Source organism: Vipera ursinii (genome assembly GCF_947247035.1).
Source record: "Vipera ursinii genome assembly, chromosome: Z".
Classification (NCBI taxonomy): Eukaryota; Metazoa; Chordata; class Lepidosauria; order Squamata; family Viperidae; genus Vipera; species Vipera ursinii.
The window spans coordinates 103,897,992-103,925,923 of NC_139517.1; the positions used below are offsets into that span (position 1 = coordinate 103,897,992).

The window sequence follows — 27,932 nt, forward strand, 5'->3', positions numbered from 1 at the left end:
TGAGGCTTTTTTGCGAAAGACATGCAAATGAGAGGGTTGTACATAAAAATGGTAGGCCACGCTCTTCTTCAAAAACAATCTTTTAAATGGACACAAAATGAATCCTGTTCTGCAGCTTGGTGACTGCTCCCCTACTAACACCGTGCTTGCCTACAATCAATCCAACCAGAGAAGAAACAACAGATGCTGGCATTCCTCCAGTTGAAGCACTCCAGGGACTCAATTTCCCAGAATTCTCCGTCAGCCTGGCCATTGGGAACACTGCAATTCCCAATCCTAATGCTTTTCAGGGGCGCCAGGTTCTCAAAACGCCTCATGAGTCTCAGCCCAGCTTGATGCCCAGTGGCGCATGCCAAGTTTCCGCCGCGCCTCTCCCTCCGCCTTAGGAGGGAGGCGGTAACAGCGACCCTGGTTGGGCTGGGCCCGAAATAGGGTAGGAGTTCCTTTAGTTCCCCGGATGAGGCCGAGCGGGGTGGCCGGAAGGATAGCAGAAGGTAGGATCGAAGAACCATGAGGTGAGGAACAGAAAACGTCTACTCCGTCCTCGGGCTCTCGGACAACTTTTTCCAAATTGCCGGCCGGGAATTCTGGGAATTGTAGTTCCGGTGCATTAGGGGAACCTGGGCGCTCGTCAGCAGAGGGCGCCCAGGTTATTACATTCCTGGGTTGGAACTTAATGGGTCTGGTCACTGAGACCTATTCAAAAATGGCCGCCCTTTCTTTCCGCCCTATTTCCCCCCCTCCCCGGAACCAGGAGACGCTTCCGGTAGTAGTGTTGCGTCAGTTTGGAGGAGTAAAGTTTTGCTCCTTGGAAAAACGGAAAAAAGGTTGCGTGGCTTCTCCTATTTGTTGGGCTGGATACAACTCGCAAAATACTCCACCCGTCCCTGGTCATATGGATTATAGGGATGGAAACTCAGCATTCTTGATGGGTTTTAAAATAGGTCTCGGCAGTCTCTGTTAATTGGATTAGTCACAAAGAGGATGATTCCTCAAAATAGCATCTTAGGAAGGGTGGGGATTTTATTCAGCAAACCTGGAGGACGCCAGGGTCGGCAAGGCTGCATAAAAGGGTAGTTCTAAATTTGTGGGGTGGGGGAAATAGATTTAAGCCACCAATCACAAATTTTTGGAGTACATCATTTTGGGTTCAGTCATTTCCTTATGTCTCTGCATCCTATGGCTGCTATTGGCCTGAAATGAAGAAATGTTTTATTTGAAGTGAGTGATAGAAATACAAAGAATAAATAAATAGCGTAATTAAATAAGGATTAGTGTTATTAAGGAGAGATGGCTGGCTGTTTTCCCTTACTTTTAGCCAAGTTCTCTTTTACAACATTCATAAAGAGTAAGGCAGATGTTTCAGAAAGGCCAGGTAAGACTTGGGTATCCATACAATCATAGGTTGGAAGGAACCTTGGAGGCTCTGTAGGACAGTGTATCTCTAATTTGGGGCAGTCCTTTTCAACTTTTTTTGGCCTGGCAAATTATTTTTATGTATTTATTATTTTTATAAATAATTCAAGGTGGCAAACATACTTGATTCTCTTTCCTCTTCTTTTCCCTTCAACAACCCTCAGAGATGGGTTGGGCTGAGATAGTGACTGGTCTAAATGTTAACAAATTATATTATTACAAAATATAATTACAGCCACTGAAGAGAGGAAAATGGACTGGTCTATTTTAAAAAAATGGGGGTTGTGTCTGACAGCCAGTTACAAAACACCAGTTATAAAAAGGTGATGTGCCTTCTTAGTAAAGCATCCTCTAGTTCTGCTTATTTTTGTTGTTTTATTCTTAAAACATTTTACGTTTTAAGTGAGCCTGGGGATCAAGCAGCTGCCAAATGAAATATTTGCAAGCTCTCTTGTGCACCAGGATACTGTTGTGATATTGGCAGTACGTGAATGTTTAAAATAATATAAGACATCAATTTCAGTTTTCTGCATTACAGTATCAGAAAGAAGACTATTATCTCTTACAGCTAATGGTGTTTTTTAATGTTGCTAATTAAAAGAGGCTATATTCTGTAAAAAAATGAAAGTTGCCTTAAATAAGTGAGTAATGTTTGCCTTGTTAATTTCAAGTAACTGAAAGTTTGAAAGCAAAGCAATAGAAAACCTAATTAGCTATGTATTGTGTAATAAGACTCTAGTAGCAAGATATTTTTGACAAGCAGAAAATAATTATTTTTAACAATATTTGGAGTAATAATTCACCTATCAAAATCTGGAAAACAGCAAATGAATAGTAATATTGTCATACTGGCTTCAGATCTATGAAAGATCATTTATGCTTGAGTTGGCACTCTTTGTTCAAACTCTACATTTGAACTGTTACTAAAAAGTGAATATTATATGTAGAATTTATTCCTTGTATTCTGCATTTGAAATAATCTAATAAAACTTTTGAAGTAAGCTAATACTTTCATAGTTTTGTTTGCATGTTATTGATGGTCAGCTACTTATTTAAGTCTATGATTCTTTAAAAACTTACAAGATTCTTTTGAAAGGCATTGGGCTTCTGTAAAGTTTGTGTACAAGAGATGCCAGTACACTTTATTGATAAAAAAAGCCAGCCCTCATTTGTAGGCAGATTATTCTGAATAAAAACTGAGGAGTATAATAGGTTATGTTCAACAATACTAATTTTCTTGTCTATATGGAATATCAAGACTGATCTCAATAGAATTGTAGAAGCAGAATTAGGAAAATAATATTCTGAACAGTTTGTTAAACTGGCCCTAGCATTCACTTTTATAACCATCTGAGGTTTATAGTGTAACATGTACATTCAAATAATAGAAATTTAAAAAGAATAATAGGAAATAAAAAGCCTTAGCTAAAACACAAATAACTAACACTAGAAATAACCCAGCTGGGAATAAGAGAAAAATTACTTGGTATTGGAACTGGAGCTATTTGGATAGTGCCAGTATCAGAATATGAACCCTTTGAAGTAGGCCAGATCAAGAAACAAACATTGCAGACATGCCAGAAATACTCCTTTATTATTGTAGGAATATCATGTCCAAAATTTTCAATGTCTCTAAGGACAACGGGTGGGCTATTCTGAGTTTCTCCCACTCTTTCTACATTCCCAGGACTAAACAATCATTCCATTTTTCTCACCTCTTCAAGGAGCATCATAGAGAAGTAGACCTTTTATAATTGCATCCTGTCTAAACTCTGCAAGTTCAAAGGCCTCAATTCTTTGGCGCTCAGCCTTTTTTATGGCCCAACTTTCACTGCCATACATTGCAACTGGGAAGACCATAGCCTTGACGAGGCACTTTTGTTGACAGGGTGATGTCTCTGCTTTTTAGTGTGTTGTCTAGATTTGCCATGGCTTTCCTCCCGAGGAGCAAGCGTCTTTTAATTTCTTGGCTACAGTCTCCATCTGCAGTGATCTTGGAGCCCAGGAAAATAAAATCTGTCACTACCTTCATTTCTTCCCCATCTATTTGCCAGGAATTGAGAGGGCCGGATGCCATGATCTTGGTTTTCTTAATGTTTACCGGTAGTTTCAACCCAAGTTTTGCACTCTCCTTCTTCACTCGCAACAAGAGGCTCATTAGTTCCTCTTCACTTTCTGCCATTAGAGTGGTATCATCTGCAAAAAGGCAGGATACAAATAAATAAAAACATTGAGATATAATTGAAAAAGGATTTCATTTTTTGCAGAGCTCATAACCAAATACTGTATGTAAAACTGAATGCCTGAAAGCACTGCATGGACATTAAGCATTATTTTTAAACATTGTAAGAAGAGTCAAGCACCAGGGGATTGGTACAATTTTTTTTAGCAATAGTTAACTGTAAAACTAAAGATTAACAACTCGCCATTCCTCATCTAATTTCATGCTATGTGATTTCAGTTGCCAGCTTCAGAGATAAAAAGCAAGTAAATCTGCAGTTTTAGTAGCAAATGATTTGGGGAAATAGGGTTGGGGTTTTGGCTCATCACATATTCCTTTTCAAACTTTTCAGAAGAACTAGCTTTATTGATTAGTCTAAATTTAACCAATTAGAAGTAAATTCCATCTTGTGGGCTTGTTTGCATAGAAAGGCAGTATGTAAAATAAATAGTTAAATAAAAATCAAGATATTCCATTGAGTTCAACACGCTTCTAGGCATGTCAAAGAAATTGTAATATTTTGAATGTCATTGGGCAGAAAATCAAAATATAAATATAGTTATTTAATAATAGAGATGTTACTCTATAAATGGTGTTATACCATCCTATATATTGTGTAATCATCAGGTCATCATATGAAATAAAAATTTATTAAATTTTAAACAGTTTCATCATTCTTTTACTGAGAATTAAGTATCAAATTCAATTCATATTGAGTTTAATCATGGTTTACTGAGTAAGCACCACTGGATAGATACACAATACACCAAATCATAAATCATGGTTAAAAACTACAATAGATATTTACAATATGCTAAATTAAAATCACACAACCATATTCTGGCCTCATATGTGAAATGATTTTTTTAAATAAAAGAACATGATCTGTTGATGGACAGACAATTACATTTCTTCAGTAGGCCTTCTGATATAACCATATTTACTGTCTCTGTGAAGAATTCATTAACATCTGTTTTTGTTTTAAGCTTATACATATTAAAAGCACATATCTGATGAAATGATACATTGTTTATTGCAGATGTTTCCCTGATAAAAAAGGAAAATAGATTGGAGCTATGTCTATTTTCTGCAAAATCTTACTGAAACCAGAGGTTGAGGAATATCTCAGGGCTACATTTCAAAATGCTGAGGTAAGCTTTATTTTTGTTGATTAAAATACAATCCACCAAGAAAAATTAGGTTTCAGTTATCAGGATGCTAACCTGTAAACTTAATTCATAATACTGGCTTGTATTGTACTGACAAAGTATTTAGTTTTCTATTACAATTCTGTGCAGCTCTCTATATGGTTGGGGGGGAAAATAAAGTGTTACATTTTTATAATTACTGCATTCTTCTTCAGGGCTTACTGGGTTATCAGGCCATTGCATTGGCAATATGTCAAAATGGACTGATATTGTCCAAATGATGGCATTACAGATCATTAAATATGGATGGTGTCTCTAAATACACTGATGTTGTTTCTAGAGTTAATATGTGTCACACTATCCATTTTAAATGATAGTGATTTTATTTTAATTTAATATTTATTACAAGGTGAAATCTAAATATTCAGAATAAATATATAGAATTACCATTTACTTAAAGTATAACATCTTCAAACACCGGGATGGATAAAAAACAGTCGTTTATTGCTAAAAGATCATAATAAGCAATAAAAAGTAACCGTTTAAAGCATACAGTATCTACCTAATCTAAGCTTTCGCTGGTCCTCTGCCAGCGTCATCAGAGAAAGCATTGAAGGTTTGAAAAACCGTTGGTAAGCCTGTTTGGTTCCATGCTCTGTTCGTTGGCCATGTGATGGACCTTGCTCTAGCCAATCGTGATTGTTCTGACTGTCTCACATCGCTTCCCTTGCAATCCGGTCTTACTGTCCCTTTTTTTTTTATCTTTCTCCTCCCTATCTGTTTCGGTTTGACTACCTTAACTGATCTTGTTTTCTTTTGTTGTTCCTCATCCAATGTCATAGCTGTTGGTATTTGTATTTCCTTGTTCTCTGTGTCCTCCTTCTCTACCCTCCTTGCTTGTGATTGGCCATTCTGTGCTGTGCCTGGGTTTCCTTCTTGACTCCCTTCAGTGATTTCTGCAAACAGTTCCTCGCCCCGATTCACTTGCACATATGACTTTCTTTCAGTGCTTATCCACTGAACTTTATCTGATCCCTGGACTAGCCACCCCAATGTTTTTTGTTTATTCATATGCTGCCCTTGCTTTCTACTATCTGATTTAGTTGATCTTGCTGTATTTGGAGTTCTTTGTGTGTTGGTGTGTATGTGTGTTGCAGCACTCTCTTTCCTTGGTTTGCCCATATCTGTTCAATTGGGGTTGTCTTCAGATCATTCCTTGTCTTCTCGGCTAGTTGCATGATCGGTATCTTCTTTTTTGTATGAGTCGCGTTATCCTCTGTTTGCTGTATTTCTTTCGATGGGTCACGCGTTTGCTGGCCTTGGGATGGTCGCTTTCTTCTGTTCATTATGCCTGTCCGTCCATCCATTCCTGTTAACCTCCTGTCTTCCGGGTGCTCTCCATCTGTTTGTGCGTGCGCGTGATGTTGTCTTCTCTTCCCTCACTCTATCCACCTCCGATCTTCGGGAGTTATTGCATGATTGTTTGTCGTCTGTTCCTGTTTTCCGGGCTTGGTGGGTTGTTGTGTTTTTGATATCTCTTCCGGTGTCCTGGTTGTCCAACTTTGATTTCTTTTGGTTTCTCTCCTTTTTATCGTGGGTAGATCGTTCTGCTGCTGTTGATGTGCTTTTAATGCCTGGTCGGCGGGTGGCAATTCTGTGTGGTGATTAATTGTAAATTTATCTGAGAACCAGGCTTCCTTAAGTAATCTGCCTCCTTTGCAGGTGTCTTGGGCAATGGTCTGTGCCCCTGCAAAGTTGAAGGAGTGGTTGTTATTGACCATATGTGTCCATATTTGTGAATATTGTTCATTCTTTTTATGGCAAGCTTATGTTCATGGATTCTTGTCTTTAGTTGTTTGGATGTTTCTCCGATATAGCTATATTGGCAGTCATTGCATCTCACCCTATAGATTACTGATGATTTTTCTTTTCAGATAGTTGTTCTTTTAGGTGCATCAACTTGGTACGGAGTGTCTGGTTTGGCCGGTATGCCACATTAATGTTGTGTGGTGCCAATATTCTTGCCACTGCCTCTGAAACTTCATTTGTGTATGGAATTGTCATCCAAGTTGTATTTGCCAAGCCATTTTGTGTTAAACGTGGTTCTTGGTGCCTACTGTAATGCCAAATAAAATTTGTTGGGTAGCCGTTATGTCTGCATACCTGATATAGATGATCACATTCCTTGTCCTTGGCTCTTTTTGTGTTACAGTGTGTGTCTAAATATTTGAATAAAGTTCGGATACAGGAGATCTTCTGGGATGTGGGGTGATTACTTTTATAATTTAGCATCCTATCTGTGTGTGTCCCTTTTCTGTAAACGAGTGTGTGGAGGGTGCCGTTTGTTTGGCATATGGTAAATGAGGCAGAGAGGAATACCCAGGGCTAGTCTAAGGAAGAACATTTCTGGAAGAAGAAGACAAATATTTAATGCCAGATACTACAGCCGAGAGGTAAAATTTTATTTGTCAGAATATAATGAGGTATCTTTTTCTTCAAGCTGCTTATGTTTTAAGATAAAATATATTGATGCTAAAGAAGTTAAACAATAATATTACAGGTAGTTCTTGACTTACAACAGTTCATTTAGTCACTTTTCAAAGTTACAATGCAATGGAAAAAATAACACGTCCATTCTTCACACTTATGACCATTGCAGCATCCCCATGGTCACATGATCAAAATTTGGATGCTTGGCAACTGACTCATATTTATGATGATTCTCACCGGAAAAACTTTTATGATGATTGCAGTGTGTTGGTATCATGTGATCATCTTTTTCAACCTTCTGACAAGCAAAGTCAATGGAGAATCCAGATTCATTTGATAACCATGACAATTGCAATGATTCACTTAACAACAGAGGCAAGAAAAATTGTAAAATCGGCAAAACTCACTTAACAAATGTTTCACTTAGCAACATAAATTTTGGGTTCAATTGTGGTCATCAGTCAAGGACTATCTGTACTTTATAACTTAACATAGCAAGCATATGGTGGATTTCATTATTATTTTCATGATATCTTTATATGTGTACAGCTGTATTTATTTAATTTAATATAAAATAAAAATATTTTCAATTCTTTTGCCCACATACTCCCAGTAAAGCCAACTCTGTAATAGTTAACATGAATAGAATCATTAGTTAAAATGAATATAACTACCAACAATTAACAATAAAATCATTCTGTCATGATTGTGAAACATCAAATGAACTTCAAGAAGAAAATTGTACTTTATAAATCCTATCTTTATCTCAATAAATTGATTTTAACTTGTCCCAAATCTTTTTAACTTATAAATAGGTTAACTTACTTATTTAAATTTATGTTAAATATTATAAGTTAAAGTAAGTTATAAATCTAGAATACTGTGATTATACCATAAAATGCTATTATTCTTGATTAAATCTCTTTATTTACTTTTATTTTAAGATTACAACATCTATTGGTCCACTGAAAGCAGAAAAGAAATATGAGTTGTTGTTAAATAACTTAGCGCATCCACCAGCTTTTACCAGCGTTCGAGTAAACACACATTTGGCTTCTGTAGAATATGTAAGACATCTGCTTTCTAATGAGATCCAAAAGGTCAGTACTTTACTTCCTTGCTTTACTTCCTTGCTCATCTACTTATCAGTTAGTTGAGGATATAGGTAGTACTTAACTTATGATCACAATTGAGGCTGGAATTTCTGCCATAAGTCATTGTGGTTGCAAGTTAAGTCAGAGCAATTTTATGACATTTTTATGGTTGTCGTTCAGCAAATCATTGCAGTTGTTAAGCATACAGTCATTAAGTGAATCCAGTTTCCCCAGTGGATTATTTTTACTATAAATTGATGACTCCAGGATGTTGCAGATGATCTAAAGGCAAGCAATTGCCAAGCATCCAAATTGTGATCATATTGTGATCAAATCATATCATTGGGACAGTGGAACATTTGCAAGTCTTTTTTTCCCTGTAATTTTGAACCATAGTTAAACAACAATCCTAGGTTGAGGACTATCAGTAACTAGGGGTGCTGCATATAAAATAAAGCAAAATTATAGGATACAATATTAATATAAATAATTAAAAATAATTGCAGTTGCCAATGTTTTTATTTATAAGCTTTGTTGAAATATTGGGATAAGTTTGGATTTCAAAAAATCAGGCAGACATTGTATTGCTGGTATAGCCTGTAAGAAATTAAATTAATTGCGTATAAATTAGAGTGAGAGAAAGCAAGAGAAGGAGTAAAGTGATGATTTAGACTATCTTGGGCTCTAAAACCCTGCTATGGCATGCTGAGGCAGGTAAGAAATGGAATTAGATATTACCATTGATTTAAAAAAAACAACCTGTTACGGCCCATAAAGCAAAATTGGCTTTACTCAGCCTGTTATGCTTGATAAACCTAATTCAGGGGCTACTCAGCAGACCAAAGAGGCATTGAATTTATAATTATTTTTCTCCAGCTCCAGAATACCTTACTTCAAGGCCTAAATCTACTAGTGTAGCACAATGTGTCCCTCTGATTCAAGGCTGGGATCTAAAATATCACCTCAGAACTTTTTTTCTTCTTTTTAAAAGAATGATCCTTATCTTTGTTTCAGAGAACATTTGTTCTGTATTATCTGATCTTCAAAGCAGATGGTTATGTAATGCTGCTATATATGCCTTGGCAAATCCTGTTTGTTTCTCTAGAGATAAATAAATAATGGACATTTCAGCATCTAGAGGGAGTCAGTGCATAACAAGGATATGTTTAGAATCAGCTTATGCTAAAGTTTTCCTTAGTAGGCTAGCATACAATGAACAGGGAAAATAATTGTGGGGTTTTTTTTAAAAAAAGAAATGCAACTACATTATTGCTTGCATTCCCTTCCATTATCATGCATTGTTCATTTTGTTGTTAGATATAAGTGGATCATTAAACTTATCCTAAATGAAGCTACTCAGGAGCATGCTATTTCTGTGCTTGCTTATAATGTAAGAGCAAATCATTCCTTCAGCTATTACTGAAATGACCTAGAATGTGTTATAAAGCCCCGTGTTTCAGATACCCTTATGCACTTTGTGAATTTCTGTAGAGATGAACTTTGTCCAAATAGGTTTTTTCACAGATGCATTGGGCAAATCTCCACAGTTAAATTCCCTTTGTAAACCTACTTATTTTTGGTAGGATCTGAAGCAGATTAATGAATGTATCCTTGAATTCAGAAAGGAGGCATGTCATTGCAAGTTGTACAGTGGTGATATCCACTGGGGGGATCAAAATCTGCATGATACTGACTCTCTTGCAGACACTGATATTATATACACTACAGTCTCTACTTATTTGATCATAAATATTCCTGTCTACTGAAAATGTTTAGAGATTATGAATATTATAACTATAATGTACTTGTCTTCAATTTACAGCAACATGAAAGTTTTAGTGTTCCAGTTCTACAACATCCAGAACTTCCTGACATCTTACTTATTCCTGTTATTGGACCCAGGTTTGTGTTCTTTTGTTTGTGTGTGTGTGTATGGGTTGGTTAGTCAAGCATTGATAGACTAATCCCGAGTTTGAATATACAGATGATACATTAAAAGATGTCTATTATCGCTGCTTATCAATATGGAATTAATAATAACATATTCATTTAAATCATAATTTAATATGAAGGAGATGAACTGTAGCACATCTGAGCTTATGTGTTTGTCCTCCATGGATGATCTCTCACATTTCTTTGATAAAATCTGATAAGCAGTTTCAAGCAGGCCAGATTCACACCATGATTTACATAGCTTTTGCATGCTCAGACAAAAGATAAGCCAGAAATAAGCTCACAGTATTGGAAATATTTTTATCCTATTCAAAACAGGTATTTATTTATCAATAACTTGGGTTTCTTTGATAATTATCTCTCTACTGGAGAATGAAAGAAAGCATAACTGAAATTTCTTTCCCTAGAACGTCAGTTTTAATATTTAATATTTATTATACCTGCCTGCTGTGATAAATGATGGGGAAAATGGCAATTACTAGTAATTTGCAGAGCTTTGGATTGGATTGTGAAGAAGTGCTTCAGAATACAAAGGACCATCCAGTCATTAAAGCACTTCAATCTTTTTTAGGATTACTTGACTGTCATATAGAGATTCTGCAAACAGATTTAGCTGCTGTAATAAGTCTCAGATGCTGTGTTTGTTTTACTATGTGTTTTGAAGCAGCAGTCCCCAACCTTTCTGGTTCCACAGACCATTAGTTGGGGGGGGCATGGTTTTGCATGCTCAATCTAAATTCCACACATGTGCAAATGAAGCTTCATGTGCTCGTCTGTTGCTTCTGCAGACTGGTTCCCCACAGGCTGAAGACTTGTACCAGTCCACAGCCCAGAAATTGGGGATCCCTGTTCTGAAGCATCTTCACTCAATCAAAACAGGAGCTCTATGTAGGCCTAATGGTTTTATTTCAGAAATCTAGAAACAGATTATATGATTAACTATCAATAATGTGTCCTATCTAATTGTTCTACTTTTTAAAGAACTCCTTAGTTTTATGAAACACATATTTACATTCTTTAATGTGGCTTTTACATAAAATTATAAGCTGCAACTTTGAAATTGAAAGGCTGTAAATGAAATTAAAAAGCTAGAAAGGAAATGCACTGTCAGTAAATAGGAAAAAAACTTAGCTGTGGGTGGGAGTGGAATGTGGTCAAGTTAGCTTTTCTTTTGAATAATATTAATAAGCTAACTATTTAAGTATTATTGTTCTCTTGCAGAAAGGATCTGCAAAGATTGCCAAAAGAAGTTATTGTTGATGCACAGTGTGGAAGTGCGGTGCTTCGTGGAGCACATGTTTATGCTCCTGGGATTATATCTGCTTCAAAATGTAAGAGTGATTGTGTATGTTTAATAAATACTTTTTATTATGGTCATTGTCTAGAGTTGCAGACAAAAATAAATTAAAACTAAAGTAAAAACAAAATAAGATAAAATATTACAATGTGGGTGGGTTCATTAAAGTCTGCTTAATTTTACAGGTAGCATAACAAAATTCAAGGAGACTGATTCATACTGCTGTTTTCCCAGCTGCTTTAACTGGGAAAGAAGTTATAAGATGGGTCCTTTAGTCTTTATAGAGGATACAAGTAGCAGGAATGAGCTGTAGTTTCAACACCTCTAGCCCACAGGAGCACAGTCTCAAATTATAGAAGATTTTGGTTGTGTTTATAGTACATATATGTCTATATAGAAATTAGAAAACTGTTAACATATGCTTTTCCTTTGTTAATATACCTTTCATCTTGTGTTTTTTTATATTTATATCCTGCTGTGATGATCCTGGGCAGCTAGGCTCCAAATTCTTTATCAGAGCTTTATCACGATCCCATTTTCATATCCTGCTTTAGATGACTGGTTCAGCCAAAATGTTCTATAGTCCCTCCCTTCCCCTTCTATACTATGCTAGCCTATAATGTTAGAACATTAATATTTCTTGAGGATTAAACATTAGGATGTATTTCTTTAAAAGTTATGCAAAACATTGCCAACTTTACATCTGGAATAGCCATGAGTGATGTTTTTCCAGAGCTTATCTTGACTCAAGCACATTCTTTTAGACACATGGGGTTCAAGAATGTGGACTCACAAAATCCCCAGTGAATTTCTGGATCTGTGTTCTTAAGCCAAGGAAAACAAAACCCAAAGATGTCTCTCCCTCTTTTTTCCCCAGTCATGAAACCTGGCAGTGTGGTTTCTGTGTACTCTGATATTGAAGGGAAATGTAAAAGAGGAGCCAAAGAGTTTTCCGGGAATAAAGTTTTCATTGGAAATGGGATTTCAGAACTGAGCCGCAATGAAATATTTACTTCTAATGGCCCATTGAAGTAAGTCAGAAGTGTATAATTATGGTTGAAAATCTGTCCCAAATTGCTTATTTTAGTAGAAAACTACAGCTATTTGTAAGTCATCTCACTGTCCAACTAATTTTATTTTTGAACACACTGAAAGTATGTATACTTTAATCCAAATTTCTGTTGGGTTTATTTCTCCAATATTGAGGGTTTTCAACAAAACTTTTGAATCTGAATCTGCCTGTTCTGAAATTCTGAAAAAATATGGCACTGATGTTAAAATCCATGATGACACTTTTAGTAATACATATTTATCCTTTGATAAACACCTTTATAACTTTTTTTATGCTTTATGGAGTTGTCCTCGGTCTTCTTGGTTTCCAGTTTTGGTGTTCAAATATGAAAGATACCATTTCAAGAGGATATGGTTGGGTTTATCTTCTTTTTGATGAGCTTTCCAAAATGTTTGGTTTAAACATCAGTGCAAAAGTATGGATTTGGATTTAAGTTGAAAAGCTCCTTACTTAGTCAAATAAATTATTCTTGGGTACCATCAGAAACTGAGAAATCTCACAGGAACTAGTTTTTTATAGTACTATAGGTTCATTAAGGACATGGCTAGATTAAACAATTATTAAAATTGTTTTATTTTTTATATTATTAAAATTAATAATTAAAAATGATGGTAGAGATGGAAGATTTTCTTTACCATCAAACAATAAAGTTTGAATATTGTAAGGCCTGAATAAAAAAAGAGTCATATGATAGCCACTGTAGTAGGGCAGTCAGATAAGTTTATGGTAGCAAAAAATTGGAAGGCAGTTCATAAAAGCTTGTGCTTTTTAATAAAATGAGTTGGAAAAGGTGGTATTAAACTCTTTCCAGTGTTACCCAATTACTATTACATAACTGGTTAAATGGTTACACATTAATAAACATTTATAAAGATTATCAAAAGTTAAATATAGTTATTCACATATTATATGTATTGAATTTATTCAGAATTTTTTTTATTCAGTATGTAGCTCTGGAACAATTGTATTATTTGAAAAACTTTGGGACGTTCTTTACTTGAGTCATTCTATATTTTTCAACTAAATTAATAAATGTATCAGGAATAATCTGTGCCTCACTAATGACTACAATCAGATTGCAACAGTTCAGTCTGTTGCTATTTATGGTGTTCTGTCTATTCTGCCCAGTATGAAGCATTTACTCATGTTCATTGCAGTTATTTATCAATTTACATAAATTAACAACAATTAATTTGTACTCCCCCCTTTTTTGCTTTATTTTAATCTTAGAATATTGAACTATTCCATCAATATTGCCTTAAAACAACTTTCTTTGCAATAAGTGGTTATTTTCCTCTGACTTATTTTCTTGCAGATGTTTCATTACCCATACTAGGTAACATCAACAATGCTAGTCTGCAAGGAAGCATCTGCATGAAAATAAGCAAGCTCAGAGAGTACCAACGATCCCTCACGTTAACCCTGAGTTACAAATATTCTCTTTTATTAATTTTCTCTCAGCTATGTCGATATCTTTAGTCTTGGAAAGTGGGACCACTCTGGGTGATTAAAAATTATAGTATTGATTTACCCTATATAACACAATTATTTTCATGTTATATTATTGACTTGAAAATGACTTCCACAGAAATGTAAGAAGAGGTAGAAACAGTCTACAAAAAATAAGAATTAGGAATTTCCTTAGACCAGGGCTTTTCAACCTTTTCACCCATTGTACCACTTTTAGGATATGGCAACATCTGAGTACCACCAGTCATCTAGCAAGGTGTCAAAAACTTGATGACAAAAAAAAGGAAAAAAGTGATGAAGTACAGGTAGTCCTCGACTTACAACAGTTCGCTTAGTGACTGTTCGAAGTTACAATGGCACTTTAAAAAGTGCCCCCCAAGCTACAGCTGATCAAGACACCTGCCTGCCTGCCCGGTGGTGCTCTTCCTCCTGTCCGAGGTTTTCATTGTTCTGAGCACTTCTGTTGAGGATTGGCAGTGGGGGTGGGGTGGGGCGGTGTTTGGTTCTTATTTCCACCCCTCTGCTGGATTGTTGCAGCAGGTTTTGGTCACTTCACATGACCCTGGGACACTGTGACCATCATAAATATGAATCAGTTGCCAAGCATCTGAATGTAAATCACAATACCCTGGAGATGCTGCAACATTCCAGCTGATTGGCGCTTCTTCTGGGCTCAGCAGAAGCACCAGGATCAATGCCGAGCTCCAGCTGGAGCCTGGTGCTGATCCTGGTGCTTCAGCTGAGCCCTGACAGCCCCGAAGAAGCACTGATCCTGGTGCTTCTGCTGAGCCCTGACAGCCCCAAAGAAGCGCTGATCTTGGCACTTCCACTGAACCCTGACAGCCCAGAAGAAGTGCTGATCCTGGTGCTTCCGCTGAGCCCTGACAGCCCTGCAGCTCCAGCCATCCTTCACTCAGGCTTGTGCGGTGCTGCCACTGGTTCAGCTCATTCCCCTCCCCTGCTACCACTTTTCTAGGATGGTCGCGTACCACCTGCCAGGTGCCAATGTACCACAGGTGGTATGTGTACCACTGATTGAAAAAGCCCTGCCTTAGAGGACTACAAATAGATATTGATCAGGAATTGATATGGATTCTAAGTAATGATAGTTTTAATCATCATCATTTTCATCACTGTCATTTGCACCCCACTTTTCTCTTAGAGCTCAAAGTAACTTTCCCAGTCTTTACTCTGATTCTTAATGCTATATGGATCCTGTAGGTTTTATTAGGCTTAATGATACAGAAACAACATTTTTAGAAATCTCACAAGAATTTCCCTAGGGATTTTGAACAATATGTTGGTAAGAGCATTCAATACAATTATACTAATCAACCAACTAAACTGCAAGTCACATTCCTATGGAAGAAAATTATTTTGATATTATTAACAGTGACAGCAGACTGTTTTGAATTAAGTCACACATAACAAACCCATTTGAGAGAAAAAAATATACTAAGTTGAAAATATATGGATTCAAAAGGCTTATCCTCTAATTAATGTTCCTGAAAGTAAAAACAAAATATGTTAAATTAATAGCATGTATTATCTGATAGCCCCTAATAAGTATTGTACATTTAAATAATGTCAAACTAGAAATGAGGAGCAGATAATTTATTCATGTTCCTGTGTTATGCCTTTCAGAGGGCTAGGAATAAAAATGACTGAACCAATTTACCATAGTCCCTCATTTGACAATATGTTATCCAGTTACATATTTTTACAGGTATGTTACATTCAAAATAAATGCTATTTTCTAAACATTAAGGTTTCAGTACATTCATGGGATCAAGTGTAGTGGCTGGATTTGCATACACTACTAAACCATAGACATTGCTTAGATATTATAGTGATATGGCTGAATTCCTACCTCATGCTGAGCCAGAAATACACAGGTCATGTAAATTAATAGAATTGAGTTTTGAATAAAAATCTTAATTTGAAATCCAAATGTATTTATGATCAGATTGTAGCAATTTTATATTTTATATATTTTATTGGGAGCAAGCTGGATTTCCATTTTCTATAGTGCTTCTTGTGAAATGCTGTAGTGTTTAGGATTTCTTTTTTCATTCCAGTTCAAGAATTCAGGAAAGCGTATCCAGTTCATTATGATGTTTTTTCCAAGGTTTACTTGCAGAAAACATCAGGTTTGGGAAGTCTACTTATCCAATCCTTGCTGTAAAAATCACTTTCTGGAGAAAAGTAGAATAAAGTATTTAATACATTGTTACTGTTGTTGTGTCATTTGTACATATAAAGTAACAACAAGACATTTCCCAATTTATTGTGTTCCTATATAAAGTACTATATTTCACAAGTAAAAGTCAGGTGTTATTTTTTTTTAAATATTAACCTCGCAATATAATCCAGCCAAGTTTACTAAGAAGTTCATTTTCAGTATCAGTAAACCCTACTAAAATATTGGTATAATATTTGAGTCTCTCAATACTTGGCATCCAACAGGATTTTGCTTCACATAATGTTACTTGTTTTAATGCTTTTAATTCAAAATGAATAGGAAGCACTCATCCTGCAAAAGATCAAGCATCACTCTTTTATTATTTCTAACAATTCCTCTGAGTCTCATCTAGCCTCTATAGGCAGACTTAGAAAATGAAAAAGGGGATGGGTGCATCCCAAGAGTTGGGATGGAAGTATGGTGAGGGAGGGAGGAAAAGAGGATAGAGAATGAGAGAGGCGAGAGAATATGATGAGGAACTGAAGTAGCCATATTCCCCACATCAACAATTTTGTTCAGGTGCCTCTCTTATATGTTTAAATCCTCAGTTATGCCTACTCATATTTTATCTACCAGTTAAGAGCAAGAATATCTACCTGCCATAAGAAAACTGCTTGGATTTGGAACAATATACTTGTTTATTAAACATTAACAAGAGCCTTGGTGGAGCAGTGGGCTAATGCCTCCTTAAGTAACACCAGCTGCCCGCAATTAGTGCAGGTTCGCATCCCACCAGGCTCAAGGTTGACTCAGCCTTCCATCCTTCCGAGGTAGGTAAAATGAGGACCCAGATTGTTGGGGGCAATTAAGCTGACTTTGTAATAATGCCGCTTGGGGTGTGTGTGAAAGCCCTAATAAGCAGGCATATACATAGAATGAAGGCTACTGCTAAGCTTGTAAGCCGCCCTGAGTCTTCGGAGAAAGGCGGGATATAAGTGGAATTAAAATAAATAAATAAATAAAATTTATATCACTGCATCTTGAGAAACTCACAAGGTGAAATGTGACAGAGAAACACAATTACAGCTGCCCAACAAAGAGGAGCATTATACATTAAAAGCAATAAAATAAGGATAGGAGCTAACCCTAGGAGTCATATAGTCATCTACCTATCACAAGCTCTGAGGAAGAGAAAGTATTCACTTTAAAGAAATAGCTTTTCCTATCAAAAGATGCTTGGTTTTTAATATTTACAGTTTTTTCAGACAACCAAATAACTTTAATTTGGGACGATTATTTAGAGAATTAGAATAAGCATTCATGCACAGTTTAGATTCTTAGGAGAAGAAAGGTCAGGCATAGATTCAGAAAACTATTTCAGTATTTTTGTGATCTCTGGGTTATTAAAATATTTTTTACCACTTCCTTTGCTAGAATTTGCCTTCATCAATTGTGAGTTATGTTTTAAATCCTCAATCTGGACAGAGAGTCTTGGACATATGTGCTGCTCCTGGGGGCAAAACTACCCACCTTGCAGCATTAATGCATGATGAGGTAAGTCACCCTCTCTTTTTCTTTTTCTTTCTTTCTTTCTTTCTTTCTTTCTTTCTTTCTTTCTTTCTTTCTTTCTTTCCTCTTTCTTTCTTTCTTTTCTTTCTTTCTTCAAAGAAGCTTGCTTGTATTTTACTAACATAGCTTATTTCACACAGTGGCTGAAATTCACAATTAATTCAAAATTTCATAGCATTCATACTTGAATTTTATGTATGTTTTCTAATCAAACAAGCTGTACAGACTTGCTAAAGGGACATTGATCTTGCCGAGTTACCACAAATCTGCTAATTCAAGCAATAAATTACTAAGTGAAAATAGGTGCTTTTCTAACTTACGCCCAGAAATATGTGAGGTGTATGCATTTAATTAAAATTAAATGGGTTTAAATTAAGTTTCTGTCCTGATCAGTCTATTTCTTCATTTTTGGAATGCAGCCGCATGCTTCTTAAGCACATGCTACCTAAAAGCCATAAATAGCCATCAGTTCTAAAATGCTTCTGGACTCTTACCTTTGAGAAAGAGTTGTCAGATTTTGACATAATACAAATTTAGCAAAAATTTATTGCAGTTAAAATATCAGGAAACTAAGAACTTTCAAGTGGGCAGTCCAATTAATTATGAGCTTATAGATTTGATGTATGAGACTTGGGGTGTAATCTGAGTTGAATTGGTGACTCTTGAAGAAGGCTACCTAGTTTAGTCATCTGTTTATTGGGCTGAGGTCCTTCCTAGGTTGTTAGTAGGAAAATTGTACTGTGGTAGTAGAGGAAAGGGGTGGTGCTATTGGCCTTGAATGAAATAGTAGAGCACCTCCTCCTTGAGACCATCCTTGGACCCAGCCATTTGGTTAACTATTGACTTGTCTCCAAATCTTCCCATTTTAGTTGCAGATGCCCTAGAAAAAAGTAGGTTATCTAGTACCATATCAGTTAGGTTTCAGTATTTAGTATGGAATCATCCTTAGTTGGGCTTTTATGGAATCTGTGGCAGACCTGGATAGAGGTGGTGCATTCTTTCTTGGGCTCCTTGATTTCATGGCACCTCTTTATATATTCAATCTTGGTATCCTTCTGGACTGCATTCAAAGATTAGCAGTTTGGAGCATTCTTTTATATAGTTTTCTTCCTACCTCCAGAGTCATTCTGGTTGGTGTTGGCTAAGGAGAATAAATTGTCCCCCAAGCACTCTTTTGTGGGATAACACAGGACTCGTCACTTTCTCCCCTCCTGCTCAAGATCTATAAGAAACCATTATGTGAGTTTATTGGCCAGTTCGGGGTCTAGTCTCATCAATATGCTAATGATATCAATTGATCCCAGGGCAATTAAGCTTGCCAAGGCTCTGTCTCAATGCTTGGACACTGTTGGGCCTGGATAGAGAGGAATATCAAAAAACTTGATTCAAAACTATCAGGAGTGAATGTTTGTGAAAATCTGAATTTTCCATCTTTACCCTTGGATGGGATTACACTTTCTTATTCAAGGGTGATGTGCAATGTAGGGTTCCTCCTGGATTCACAGCTCCTACCTGATGGCAGCTTTGGCTAAGATAGCCTTTGAACATCATCTAGTAATCAGTTACATCCTTTCTGGATGAAAACCCACATGGGTCTTCAGATGGTCATTCAAGCCCTAATCACTTCACAGCTTGATTATTGCAATGCATTTTACATGGGGCTGCCCTTGAAGATCACTTGGAAGATGCACATTGATATTCCCCTGTGATAACTCTACTTATGTAAGCTGTGCTGTTTGTCATATTTCTAATTATAATCTGGATGTAATGCTGTTACACTTACTGAACTATTTAGTTTTCCAGCATGGAGAAATTGCCAGCATGCAGAACACAATAATGAAACACTGAAATAATGTTCTACTTAACTAAAATGTTTTTATGTGGGGTTGCTCTTTTTATACATTAGCATTCCTAAATGTGCAGTTTTTTTTTCAAAAACAGCAAACTTAGTATATCCTACATTTGATGGTACAGATTGGATTGGAAAAATAATAATCTGAAACAGTAAAGACTGCAACTATTCAATGGGCCTCTGCACAGAGACTGTTAACATGGAAAAAATTACAGCTTGACATATGTTATAGTATTTGAATGAAATATATTACTTTGTTTTGGTGAAGTTAGTCATGAATAAACTGTAACATGCTATTAAGTAAAAAGTTGTTGCTTAAGAAATGAAGAATAGTGTGATGATTCTGAAATGGAGAAAGTTGCCACAAGTTTTTCAGATGCAGGCATCATAGCTGATTTGTGGTTCTTTGGGGCAATTTTTTCACAGATGTGTATTGAATCGGGGTTAAAACAATTATATTGTGTAAATCTGGTGCGTTATGTATTGCACTTTAGTTATTTGAAATTATGTGTATCAACCTCTATACTTTAGAAATTTTAACAACTATGTCATTAAAAACTTTTAATTTTTAATTTTTAGGGGGAAGTGATAGCGCTGGACAAGATTGCAGACAGAGTGAAAAAGATTGAACAAAATGCTGCATTGTTAAATTTGAATTGTATTAAAGCTTTTTGTTATGATGGTACTAAGGCGCTTACTGATAGCAAATTAGAGGATGGGCAAGGTACTGTTACTTTTTAACTATTGTACATGGAATAATAGAGATTATCATATAAAGATTAATTTGAATTTGATTTGGATGGCACAATAAGGTACACCGAGTAAAATTGTACATGTAGTCCTTGCTTAACAAACCTAAGTGGGACTGGAATTTCTGTTGCCATATCTTACTGATAAGGTCAGTAAGCAAAGCATCACATAAGTTCACTGAAACAGTAGTTCTGGTAGCAATAAAATTTAGAGTTATGTACCGTCCTATAGTGTTTTACAGCACTCTCTGTGCAGTTTACAATGTAAAGTATTATTTGCATATTCTCCCCAACAATCTAGGTCCTCATTTTACTGACCTCGGAGGAATGGAAGGTTGAATAAATCTTGAACTCCATCAGGATTGAACTCTAGACTATGGGCAGATTTAGCCGCAATATTGCATTTTAACCACTACACCACTAGGTCTCCTGGTAGTCCAGCAATCTCAGGTTATTAGACTGAGGACTGTGTGCCATTAGGCAAGGGCATTACAGTTCACTGCTGGTCTTCATGCTGACTTATGAGACCTTGGATGGGCACACCTCAGCAAGAGGAGGGAGACAAAGGGCAGCTGGAGGGACAGAGGGCAGCAGAGGTGGAGTACGGGGTAGCCAAAAGGGCAGAGATGGGAAAGGGGGTATAGGAAGCTGGGGGAATTGAAATGCATCTTGCAGTAATCAATGCTAATGGGCTGCCCAATTTTGATCACGACTGTAGGAATGCTGCAAGCTAACTTGGGAGAACTGGTCCTATCTATCATTTTCTTAGCAACATTATAACTTACAAATGATTGTTAAGTGAGGACTATCTGTATCAAAATTTCTGAAGCTTACTAGTTTCATAAGAACAACTCAGAGCACATATGATGTGGGAAAAGTGAGGAAGAAGTATCTACTTTTATTAAAGATGTATTGATGTCCCGTTGCCTGGAGGCGGTTCGGGTCTGGATGGGGAGGAACAGACTTCAACTCAACCCTGACAGGACTGAGTGGCTGTACATTCCGGCATCCCGGGACATTCAAAATGTTCCATCTCTTTCTATGGGGGGTGAGCTCTTACCCCCCGTGGATAGGGCTCGCAACTTGGGAGTCCTCCTAGATTCACGGCTTACCCTGGAAGATCATATAGTGGCCGTGACTAGGGGGGCTTTCGCCCAGGTTCGCCTGGTGCGCCAGTTGCGGCCCTATCTGAACCGGGATGCCCTGTGTACGGTCACTCATGCGCTCGTGACCTCTCGCCTTGACTACTGTAATGCTGTCTACATGGGGCTTCCCTTGAAGACCACTCGGAGGCTCCAACTGGTACAGAATGCGGCCGCGAGAGTTGTCTTGGGAGTTTCCCGGTACTCCCATGTTACACCTTTACTCCGCGAGCTGCATTGGTTACCAGTTGTCTTTCGGGTGAGGTTCAAGGTTTTGGTTACGATCTTTAAGTCCTTACATGGCATGGGTCCGGGATACCTCGGGGACCACCTGCTGCCGGCATCAACTCCCCTCCGCCCTGTGCGTTCCCACAGAGAGGGCCTCCTCAGGGTGCCGCCAGTCAAGGAATGCCGACTGGTGGCCCCCAGGGGGAGGGCCTTCTCTGTGGGCGCTCCGGCATTATGGAACCAACTGCCGGTGGAGCTCCGGACGGCATCAGACCTCCGAACTTTCCGTCGTGGCCTGAAGACCCACCTATTTGAAATGGCTGGTCTGGCTTGACGGGGGATTATGGGTTTTAATTTGTCGTTTTAGATTTGTATTACGGTTTTTAACGGCATGGGTTTAATCTTTTTTAATTTTTGTATTGTCTTTTTTATATATGCCCTGTGAACCGCCCTGAGTCCCTACCAAGGAGAAGGGCGGTATATAAATTAAATAAAACTTGAAACTTGTATTGTATTTTTAATCATTTAGTGCAGTTTGATGGCTAAAATATAAAAATACTGTTCCAACAAATCCTTAGAATGTCTTTTTAATGAACTTAATCTTTCCACATCAGTTGCTTCATAAACATATTTTGCCTTTCTACAAAGATGTAACTTCAAAATGTTAGCACTTAAGATTCAGTTTTCATCAATACAAGTGAAGTGTTGGTCTATTACACAGAGGATTTCAATACACATATTAAATCTTGACATGATACAGATTTAAGGAGACTGGATCAACTTGTATACCAATTAAACAGGACACATTTTTGTTACATAGAAATAGAGTGGAAGGCAAAAGCAATCATAATTTAAATTTTGTAAGCCACCTGGAGTCATCTATGCAGCTACAGTATATTAATTTGTTTAATAAATAATAGTAATAAATAAAAATTCCATCCAAATACAATGGCTATTTATAACAGTTAATTAAAAAAACTTTGAACCAAAGCCAGTAGGGTTCAACTAGATTCTACTAGATTAACTACATTAAATTTATATGACTCATGGAATTTTAATTAACAGTTCTCTGAAATTTTCATTAATAACAGAATTAGTTATGCAAAACATGCAGACTATTGTCTTTGAAATATATATATATATATGTATATATATTTTGCAGAAGGACCTCCATTCTTACCCGAGTCATTTGACAGGATACTTCTTGATGCTCCATGTAGTGGAATGGGACAGAGGCCAAATTTGGCTTATTCGTGGTCTTTAAAAGAAATAACTTCCTATCAACCTTTGCAGCGCAAGCTTTTTAGAGTGGTATGTTTAATAGTACAAACTATTAAATAAAATATTAAGGAGAGGCTTGGGAGTTGTCTGTTGTTTGCTGGATTGTTTTAAAAGAAATACATTTTATTAAAATTAATACAAAAGACTGTCAAACAGTATTGATGTAAGATTATGTTTGATAAACTTTTTCTCATATCCTTACAGCAGAAATAATTTCAGAAAATAATTTTATTAAAGAGTTTTACTTTTCTGTACCTTGGTTATATAACAATTCCTGAAAAATGGTAGGGGAGAAAAATCAAGATATTTGCTATAATGGTGTAATTGCAATTTCAACTATTTATTTGTTCAGCTGCTTCTGCTGTCTGTTGGAAGACATTGAGCCAAAATGAAAGTAAAGCCTTTCATACAATTCTTTAAAGAAGTTGTCTTCAGATTCTTCTTCCTTTTCTCCTAAAGGAGAAAGAATTTGGGAATTATTGGATCATCCTGAGAATATCTCCTGGTAAATAGCATTTACCATTCCATCACACGGTACAGCTAGAAAAGGCTGGATAGAAATAGGCAGGGCTGTAGAGCTATACGCCAAAGAGTAAGTGCTCTTCACTTTCAGCAACATTTCTATGGTGGTTCCATTATGATTAGTAGCCATGAATCTTTGAACACCTTGTTAGAATTAATGTGCACTGTGCCACTGATCTGTAGAGAAGCTTTTAAACTACAGGTAGTCCTTGAGTTGCAACTACAATTGAGTTCAAAATTACTGTTGCTAAGTAAGACAGTTAAATGAGTTGCATCCCATTTTGTGACTTTTTCTGCCATTCTTGTTAATCTGCAGTTGTTAAGTGAATCATGCAGTTAAGCCTCCCCCATTGACTTTGCTTGTCAGAAACCAGCTGGGAAGGATGCAAATAGTGATCACATGATCCCGGAATAGTGCAACTGTCATAGTTGCCAACCAATTTTGATCACATGATTATGTGGATGCTGCAATGATTGTGTGAGAATTTTTCATAAGTAATTTTTTTCAGCAGCATTGTAACTTCAGTTACTAAGTGAATGGTTGCAAGTTGAGGGCTACCTGTAGTCTGTATGTTTAGAAAACAGCGTTATTTGTGAAATACTAGAAAATTTCTACAAAGTGAAAATCTGATTATCATTCTAGGCAGTGCAACTGCTAAAGCCAGGGGGCATCCTAGTATATAGTACCTGCACAATTACCCTTTCTGAGAATGAGGAGCAAGTGGCTTGGGCACTAGAAACTTTTCCCTGCCTCCAGCTTGAGTCACAGGTAAGAACAAATTTCTTTAAATTTCATCTATGTAACTTTGTTTCCCACTTTTATATTACATTGTCAGTTGAAAACATCTTGTGGAAGAATTCACCCAATTACAACCATTTTAGTAGTTATAAAGATTGAGCCGAGATCAAGAAATATCTATCATGTTATCAAGAATCTGTCATTTATTTGGTGTTTGTTGTAATTAACAGTTTTATCCATCTGCCCAGGAAAAATATATTTTGTAATTTTTAAACTCTTTTCCATATTTTGCTTACATCCATAGAGACCCAGTTTGTTGTAGTGGTTAAAGCTTCAGGCTAGAAGCCAGGAATTCTACCCCCACCCTGGACACAAAGCCAGCTGGATAATCTAGTTACTCTATCTCAGTCCTATGAAGGAGGCAATGGCAAATCACTTCTGAAAAACCTTGCCAGAAAAAAATCTGAAAGGACTTGTCCAGGCAGTTTAAGAAAAATAGAAAAGAGCTTTTGAGAAGGCATTAATTAACTTGCATATCTTGCTAAACCATGGTTTATCACTGTACACAATGAATGACCTTTTTCAGCTAACTTCCTGTCCTGAACAGATAAGAAATGTTCCTCAGTTATTATTTGATTTCATTTTTAAAAAAAAATGGTGTAGCATTTTGTAAAAATTAGAGACGGTTTTACAACAAGCTCTGGATGGTTAAGAAGCCAACTTGGACAGAAGTTGGATGGGTTTGACTGGTTTGTTTTTTTGAAATTCACATTCTGTAAATCGTACAAATGCTAAAATGAAATACATTGGTATGGAAAGTAAACAGTTCAATCTACTTTAGAAATGGAAAGCAGAATATCTGGTATTTGCTGGGGCTGGCTATATACCAGGAAAGAAAACCCACAATATTATAATAGGGTTTTAGTGCCAGAAAAAGTTTTGTGCAAAGCATGCCCAATAAACGTTACATATTCTTGGTACTAACTACTGTTGTTGGGGAATTGAATCCAGTAAGGCAAGGAAGTGGATTTTATCCTTAATTTGCTAAGCCTTAAAACCTTTGCAGTTTTACTATCCAAATTAAAATCTATTCACTTCTATTAAGCATATATATTTAAAGTATTAACATTGATTTGTTAGGTTAAATGAGATTAATTTTATTCCCCCTTAGGCATTAAAATTGATTGTGACTTTGGGGGAACCCCTCTCTGTCATCCCAACACATGCTCGGGGTAATTGTGGAAAAAATAAGTAGGCTTATTAGGTTCGTGGGTGACCTTTACTAAAACAGTAAATGCGTAAGTTAAAAAAAGTCTAAATCCTGCATCTTCTACCCTGTTTAGTGGGGCGTGGATCCAGAGCCTGCAAAGTGGCCAGACGCTGTAACACTCATCAGAATAAATCTGACATCTCTTAATTTGCCTACCAATTTGCCTCCTGCAAAGGAACTGAGAATAGCAGAAGGGCAACTGAATTCTATGAGATATATTCCCATATAAATGACTGTGAGATTGAGGGCTAAATTTAAATACACTTTTGATGCTTAACATAGAAAATGGCTTCCACCTACAACAAAATAAATTTATTTTAGATGGCAACTTAATATAATTATGTCTCCTTTCATCTATGTTTAGTTTTTGCTAATAAATATAGCATTTTATGCTTTTATTATTACTATGCTATTTTATTAATATAGTAATAAAATAACCTGCATAGAAATAAACTACATATTGAGGAAACTTTGGTTGGCATTAAATTAGGGTTTTTTATATTAGTGGTGGCTGAGGAATGGTTTTCATCCTTTTTATATCACTGGCTTTCCACCTTCATTCTGAATAATTATTCTTTACAGAGGACTTATAGCAAGACAGTTTTCTCTATAAAAATGTTCTTGCAAAGGTAGAGCTAGTGTGCTGATCTTTACAAATATCAGCTTCTATTTTAAGTTAAATAATGACCAGCCAAATAACCAACTGTTTCTTTTATTTTCCTCCCTAAAAGGAACCCCATGTTGGAGGAGAAGGCATGATGGGAGCTGGACTGTCACCTGAGCAGCTGAAACTGCTACAGAGATTTGATCCATCTGAAATTATTTTGCAGGGAATGGACTGTAATTCTTTGCAAAATGTCAACTATGAAGATTTGATATGTCTAGCAAACAAAGACTGTATAGGGTTTTTTATTGCAAAATTTATAAAAGTGCAGTGAAAATTGTTTTAAACATCAGTGTAAATAAATCTATGCTTTCCTTTTAGTGTTCCAAACTGTGTTTCCTTCTGCAGCTATGTTGCCAAGCCAACAGACTGACGACATAGTTGCTATAGCAGCAATAAAATCTCTCCTGGGAGGAAATCCTCAGGTTGGAGAAACAAGTCTTAAGAAAATGGACCATTGCAATTTGGAAACTTTCAAGTTTCATTTGATTTTACATTAACAACAGGTCACTAATTATGGAAACTTGTTTGCTCAGTTTGCCCATATGGTTTTGTTTACAATCTCACACAGTAGAAATCCTACTTTCAAACTATACGATGCTGAGTTCAAAATAAAATTTGAATGGATTTTAATACACTTTATAACATCTTACAGATCGCTTTTGAAAAACAATTTTATAGTATTAAAAAGCTTTATTTAATCAGAATTGTTATTAAATGAGCATCTGATTGCTTTTTATTATAATTCATTTGAGAGCTTTCTAATTGCTTCTCTACAAAATTAACTGTTTAGTTGTGCCTATCAGCACAACAGGGCATGTTCACTTATGCCCTCAGGAATGCTGACTATTCTAATATCAGATGTGTTGTGTTTGATTCTGGAGCAGAACCAAAGAAGAAATAATGAGCTGAAGAAACAAGAGAAATCCCCTGACCTATAGATGAGATGGTATAGGTCAGACATGTCAAAAACCCGCGACATCACGTGATGTCGCGCAATGTATCGAGACAGTTTTGTCATTGCTGGCAATGGGGTGGGTGTGGCTTCCGCATGACGCGTCCAGCCCAAGGGCCGGCGGTTTGACACCACTGGTATAGAGGTCCTCCTGCTTAAACAGGGAGCTGGACTAGAAGACATCCAAGGTCCTTACAAATTCTATTCTATTCTACCTGTCTTCTGAATATTCATGTTCTTCTTAAAATTTATTTTCCCTTTAAAACCACGTATTGGTGACTTTTGCCATGTTGGAGATACAGCAACTGTATAATTGTGTATGCATTGTATGAAACACTCTCCACTAAGACCCAGTGTTTTTATCTTGGATTTTAATATGTATATGTGTGAACATTACCCACATCATGTTTGATTTTATTTTTCTTATGGCCTCCTTACCTATTTTTTAGCAGCCCTCCCCCCAACATAAGGAAGGTCCATTAGTTTCATAGTGTAACATTTTGATTATATATTTTTAAGTTCTATGGTACTTTTTTGACACATATAAATAAGAATAGCAGACTTGCATTATATATTTATAAAAGGATTTAACTATAATGTTCTATTGAAATCTTACTA

At 36.4% G+C, this 27,932-nt stretch overlaps 1 protein-coding gene across 3 annotated transcripts; it reads left to right on the top strand.

Annotated features, from left to right (window-relative positions):
• The first annotated feature begins 385 nt into the window (after positions 1-385).
• On the top strand, positions 386-27,841 carry NSUN6 (NOP2/Sun RNA methyltransferase 6). 3 transcript variants are annotated; one of them, XM_083376828.1, is made up of 12 exons: positions 386-515; positions 4,677-4,788; positions 8,220-8,375; positions 10,192-10,271; positions 11,544-11,653; positions 12,497-12,650; positions 15,806-15,887; positions 17,778-17,897; positions 20,344-20,488; positions 23,046-23,194; positions 24,330-24,455; positions 26,427-27,839. In XM_083376828.1, exons 2-12 carry the CDS (start codon positions 4,714-4,716, stop codon positions 26,631-26,633), a joined length of 1,404 nt encoding a protein of 467 aa, XP_083232954.1. In that variant the 5' UTR covers positions 386-515; positions 4,677-4,713; the 3' UTR covers positions 26,634-27,839. The 3 variants fall into 3 exon arrangements, with proteins under 3 accessions (XP_083232954.1, XP_083232956.1, XP_083232955.1); XM_083376829.1 differs by lacking the exon at positions 386-515 and adding an exon at positions 1,151-1,221 and having other exon boundaries at positions 26,427-27,840; XM_083376830.1 differs by lacking the exon at positions 8,220-8,375 and having other exon boundaries at positions 26,427-27,841.
• The last annotated feature ends 91 nt before the right edge of the window (positions 27,842-27,932 follow it).

Bases quoted from the DNA above. Each gene is read 5' to 3' on its own strand.
- NSUN6 (XM_083376828.1), top strand. From the start codon at position 4,714: ATGTCTATTTTCTGCAAAATCTTACTGAAACCAGAGGTTGAGGAATAT. The intron at 10,272-11,543 runs GTTTGTGTTCTT...GTTCTCTTGCAG, and splicing joins ATTCCTGTTATTGGACCCAG to AAAGGATCTGCAAAGATTGC. The intron at 17,898-20,343 runs GTAAGTCACCCT...TTTAATTTTTAG, and splicing joins CAGCATTAATGCATGATGAG to GGGGAAGTGATAGCGCTGGA.